The sequence below is a fragment of the Heteronotia binoei genome, chromosome 4, assembly GCF_032191835.1.
Source record: "Heteronotia binoei isolate CCM8104 ecotype False Entrance Well chromosome 4, APGP_CSIRO_Hbin_v1, whole genome shotgun sequence".
Classification (NCBI taxonomy): domain Eukaryota; kingdom Metazoa; phylum Chordata; class Lepidosauria; order Squamata; family Gekkonidae; genus Heteronotia; species Heteronotia binoei.
This window is the reverse complement of record NC_083226.1, coordinates 21,978,654-21,984,653: the sequence shown is the minus strand read 5'-3', so window position 1 is coordinate 21,984,653 and position 6,000 is coordinate 21,978,654. Positions and strand designations below refer to the sequence as shown.

The 6,000-nt window shown below is 44.4% G+C and overlaps 1 protein-coding gene across 1 annotated transcript; it reads right to left on the bottom strand.

Annotated features, from left to right (window-relative positions):
• Positions 1-4,001: 4,001 nt before the first annotated feature.
• On the bottom strand, positions 4,002-4,943 carry LOC132570071 (olfactory receptor 2A1/2A42-like). The gene has a single exon (XM_060236512.1). It carries the CDS (start codon positions 4,941-4,943, stop codon positions 4,002-4,004), a length of 942 nt encoding a protein of 313 aa, XP_060092495.1.
• Between the last annotated feature and the right edge of the window lie 1,057 nt (positions 4,944-6,000).

Below are 6,000 nucleotides of genomic sequence, written 5' to 3'. Positions count from 1 at the left end.
GTGTAGTCTTTAAGAGCTGAGCACACTAATCTGGGGAACCAGGTTTGATTCCCCACTCCTCCACATGCAACCAGCTGGATGATCTTGGGCCAGTCACAGTTCTCTCAGAGCTGTTCTCTCAGAGCTCTCCTCTCAGCCCCACCTACTCCACAGGGTGTCTGTTGTGATAAGAGGAAGTGGAAGAGATTGTAAACTGAGGTTCCAAGTGGAGGGCGGGGTATAAATCCAATCTCAGGTTATATAACCATGAATATAATGCAAAAAAGAACTTTTCCGCACATAATGGCAGTTTTTGCTCTCCTTTATGCACAGTAATAGCAGCCCCGTGGCGCAGAGTGGTAAAGCTGCAGTACTGCAGTCGGAGCCCTCTGCTCATGACCTGAGTTCGATCCCAGCGGAAGCTGGTTCAGGTAGCCGGCTCAATGTTGACTCAGCCTTCCATCCTTCTGAGGTCAGTAAAATAAGTACCCAGCTTGCTGGGAGGAAAGTATAGAGGACTGGGGAAGGCAATGGCAAACCACCCTGTAAAAAGTCTGCCTTGAAAACGCCGTGATGCAATGTCACCCCAGAGTTGGAAATGACTGGTGCTTGCATGGGGGACTACCTTTTTTACCTTTATGCATAGTAATATTTGCAGGGTCATGGTTAGAAAAAAATGAAGAAAAATTGGGTACAGCAATGAGTGGCAGAGGATGCTATGTGGAAAGGAAGGGGGATCAATGCAGTTAAGAAGCCAAACTGGATCAAGAATTGGCTGCAGAAATCCCCAAAGTCCAGTTACAGCTTATAAGCATTTTTGCGAGTGTGTGTGAGGAGGGGGGGGGGGGAGGGGAGAGAGAGAGAATGACTTGAGTGCTTGCGTATCTTCTCCTATTCATCAACAAGAAATCTTGTTTGTACCCTGCAGGTAGAGTTCAACGATCACAATCTCAATGTGGATTAATTTTTAATCTGCCAGTTGACTCTGGAATTTGATCTCTTCTCTGTTTGATGTGCTTATTCCACTTACAATCCCTGGGGGTGGCGGGGACTGGTTGCAGCATTTCCCACAGCAAAGCGCAATGCAAAGAATTCTGCTGTCTTCACCTTTTACCCCAGAAGAAGATGATGATGATATTGGATTTATATCCTGCCCTCTACTCTGAATCCCAGAGCCTCAGAGCAGTCAGTCTCCTTTTACCTCCCCCCACCCCACAACAGACGCCCTGTGAAGTGGGTGGGGCTGAAAGAACTCTTACAGCAGCTGCCCTTTCAAGGGCTGTTCTGGGAGAGCTATGGCTGATCCAAAGCCATTCCAGCAGCTGTAAGTGGAGGAGTGGGGAATCAAACCCGGTTCTTTCAGATAAGAGTCCATACACTTAACCACTACACCAAACTGGCTCTCAGGGATTCTATTGCAAATCTGCCAGTGGTCTGACCTGCCTTTCTGGTTGTTTTCTTGCTTTATTATTTAAAGAGTAACAGAATTGACTGATGCTTTTAGCCAATTCTCTCTTTTTTATATTTTAATTTTTTAAAATTTTGATAAACAATGTTACAGTTTTGTTAAACAATATATAACTTGTACATATAATACAGGATTAAAGATTTCATTTCATGAAATTCCTATGAAGCAGTACGCTTTAAAATTACAATCACCCTCTTATTTTAGTGCACTGCTAAATCAGCTGTCTTCTATAACCAATCTCTGAACGAGCAAGCATCATTTAATTATTTTTTTAAAATCGTATTTGTATAATATGGATTACTAGATCAGGGGTGGAATTCTAGCAGGAGCTCCTTTGCATATTAGGCCATACATCCCTGATGTGACCAATATTCCAAGAGTTTACAAGTCTATTTTTTGCAAGCTCTTGGAGGATTGGCTACATCAGGGGGGGCGTGGCCTAATATGCAAAGGAGCTCCTGTTAGAATTCCACTCCTGTACTAGATAATATATCCTGTTCATTTAAATATTGGATCACAGAGTACCAGATTTCTGCAAACTTTGAAGATACACATTCCTGGAAGCTTTTAGCCAATTCTCACATGCTTTTTTCACTCTCTTTATCAGTTGACATTTGTTTCTCAAGAGCTCTATGCACCATGTGGCTTCAAAACAGACACTGGTATATCCATGAAGGGATCTTCTGGATGTTTAAAGAAAATATGGGGCTTCAGTTTAGACTAAGAGAGTGATGTACGTGAAAAGAATGAGTTTAACCCTTCAACCTCTGTGTTTTCCCAGTTCTAAAGTGAACCATTGAGACACTGTCTGCTCTAGAAGGGACAAAGATGGGCTGTGAGAGAGAATGAGTGAGACCATACAAGAGGTTTGGCGCAGCAGTATCCTGGCTCTGAAAAACTGGTTCTCTTTGATCCATGCCACAGCATTCACCTGCCCTGCTGCTGGGAGAGGCATGAGCTGCGTACATGCAAGAGGAGCATTCAGACTGCTCATGCGCATGCTGGGCAGGTATAGCATGCGCCTGGTCATTCAGTGAGCTGGGAAATGCACCCTACATACATTTTAGAGGTTCCCAGTAGCTATTTAATCTGGTCCCAACCAACGTTCCCCCTAAACTGTTGAGTCTTGTGAGCAAAAATTCTACTTTGTGAGCTACTGGCATGAAAGTTGTGAGCGACTGCATAAATGAGTTTGCTCTGGAGCTATTTTGTTCCTGAGCTAAGACAAAAATGTGTGAGCTGGAGGCTAAATAACTATGAGCTAGCTCACGCTAACTCAATTTAGAGGGAACACTGGTCGCAGCCAGTCCTCAGATGAGGTAGATGTGGGCGTGACTTGGGGTGGGGAATGCGTATGTGGTCACTCCCAATGTCTTTTTCTACTGCGAAGGCTAATAATACCCCCTCCCCATCTGTGGAGTTGTGGTGGTTTTGATTGGTGACTAAGCATGGGGAAAGAATCAAGCCACCTCTTCCACACACAAGTGCTATTGCCCTTTAAGGCAATCTGGGAAAACTGAATCTCATCTGTTTAATCCCTTATTCTAGCCACAAACAAGCCTTCCAATCTTTACAGATTACCTTCCCCCCCTACTGCAGCAGCTTTATTTGGCCATCAATTAATCGCTTGATTAATAATCCGTTTAAGACTGCACCCCTACTGAATAGCTATGGTATCTGTGTGTGTAGGTGCTGTCCAATCGCAATTGATTTATGGTGACCCCAGCAAGGGGCCTTCAAGGCAAGTAAGAAGCAGAGGTGGTCGTAGCAATGGTTCCCATGTTACATCCCAAGTTGCATTCTCATTTGATCCCAAATGCTTGGCTTGAGTCAGAAGCCAAGCACAAAAGAAGGGACTGGGTTCAAGCTTTGGAATCATAGAAGACTCTCAGCATTAGGAAAGACCTCTGGTTGGAGACTTTGGAGAGGAAGAAAGAAGAACCAGGTGCAAGGTGACAAGATTTATTGAAGTTTTTCAGATCCCTACACATTTCACTTTAGACTTCATCGAGGGACCTTCTGTGGAGTTTTTCAAGTTCCACCTTGCACGTGGTTCTTCTTTCTTCCTGCCCACAGGTGTGTGGCCATTGTTTCCCCAGCATTGTTGAGAAGAAGATATTGGATTTATATCCCGCCCTCCACTCCGAAGAGTCTCAGAGCGGCTCACAATCTCCTTTACCTTCCTCCCCCACAACAGACACCCTGTGAGGTGGGTGGGGCTGGAGAGGGCTCTCACAGCAGCTGCCCTTTCAAGGACAACCTCTGCCAGAGCTATGGCTGACCCAAGGCCATGCTAGCAGGTGCAAGTGGAGGAGTGGGGAATCAAACCCGGTTCTCCCAGATAAGAGTCCGCACACTTAACCACTACACCAAACTGGCTCTCCTAGAACAGGAGTGACAGGTCATGGAAAGCCATGACCTGTCACAGTAGACAATATAGGGCTTGCAGTTCATTCCTAAGAAGAAGTACACTATTCTAAGTCCCCCGAAAGCCAATGGGCTTCGAAGGTGTAAGTCAGCTTTGGATTGCACTGATTGTGAACTAATGGGTGAACTAACTGGGTGAGCAACAAGACCTGCATTTATGCAGTACCTTAATCAATGCCCCTTTGACATCTTTGTTCTTCAGACTGTATATTATGGGATTGAACAAGGGAATTACAATGCTATAGAAGAGAGAGATCATTTTGTCCTGACCTGGACTGTGACTAGACTCAGGTCTCATGTACATAAATATGGCGCTGCCATAGAAAAGCACCACCACGGATGCATGAGAGGCACACGTCGAGAAAGCTTTGCACTGACTTTGTGTAGATTTGATTTTTAAGATGGCTGCCAGTATGCGGGTGTAACTGATCATGATAAAGGAGATGGGTGTGACCAAGGTGACAATGCATCCAAACGAAGTGAGCTTTTCCACCGTGTTGGTGTCAGCACATGCCAGCTTCAGCAGTGCGGGCATTTCGCAGAAAAAGTGGTCGATCAAATTGGAGCCACAAAAAGGCAACCGCCACGTGAGGACTGCATGTGCCACTGGCAATAAAAGGCCACTGGTCCATGTTGCCACGGTCAGTTTGATGCACACCTTTTTGTTCATAAGGAAGGTATAATGCAGGGGGTGACATACGGCGGCGTATCTATCATACGCCATCACTGCAAGGAGTATGCATTCCGTGGTGGCCAAGGCTAGGAATGTATACATCTGCACTGCACAACCAATCAGCGAGATGGGTTTGTTAGGACTCTGAAGGTTGGCCAACATCTGGGGGACAGTGCTGGAGGTATAGCAGATGTCCACGCAGGAAAGATGGCTCAAGAAGAAATACATGGGAGTGTGGAGGCGAGAATCCAGCCAGATAAGCACCAGTATAATCACATTACCTGCCAGTGTGATCATATAGACCATAAAGAATAACCCAAAAAGAATGAGACGGATCTTGAAGTTCCTAGAGAGACCAAGGAAGAGGAATTCTTTTGCTGAAGTCTGGTTCCACATGGCAGCTGCTGAATTTTGGTTTCCTGTAGAAAAGAAAGAGAAGGTTCCCCCCCCCCCAATCTTTTAAAAACACTGGTTTCTTCCATTGCTGTAAAAATGAAAGTTATTCAAATGCATGGCATGTTACCTGTATAGCTTAGGATTCAATAAGCATACACAAGATATACCATAAAATGTGCATATCAGAAAATGCTTTTGTTGAAACACTTTTATTTTATTTTTATGTAAAGATCCTTGATATAGACCTTCCAGAATGTAAAAAAGAAAATGGTGAAATAGATTCACATATCTGAATATTTATTTTAAAATGGCAAAATGTACATAATTAAAACATAGAAACCTTTTGTGACAGATTGTGCTTTGGAAATTTATAAGTGCTCTATATAGATGTGCTGGACTGTGAAGGGTTCATTAATGCCTCACAGAGCCAGAGAATCTTTGAGTGACAGGCTGCTCAAAGGGATTTCATTGGATAGCGTCAGTTGAGAAGAAAGAGATGGGAACTGACTGCTGAAGAGAATTCAATTTAACACTGAGAACTGGGAAAGTGGCAAAGAGGAGTGGGAGGATTATTGAAAACCAACAACAAAACCATAGGGCAGGAAAGAGAAATCACTGAAGGAATGCCAAATGAAACAAAAAAGTCTTCACTCACTGTTGGAAAATGGCAACAGAAGGAGACAAGCAAGTCATTTTGGAGAGAGAGTTCCAGAGACTTGGTGCTACAACAAAGAATGTCCTCTACTGGTCTGCCACCTGCTGAATCTTCGATGGTGGGGTGGGGAAGATGACCATAGCAGTCATGTAGGTTTGTAATGGAGTAGACAGTCCATATATGCCTTAAATATCAAGGTGTGTACGGAGTGCCCAGTAGAGGAAGGAAGAAGGGTCAGCATTCCTGGCCCACACTCATCTTACTGCCAGTTGGATTCCTTACCTCTTGCCTTTTACATCTGCCACAGCTTGAAAAGTTGGTTACGCTGGGCCTTCTCCCCGATACGTTACATTTCTTGTTGCATGAAATTGCTTGAAATCTGTAAGCGGTAGAGGCCATACA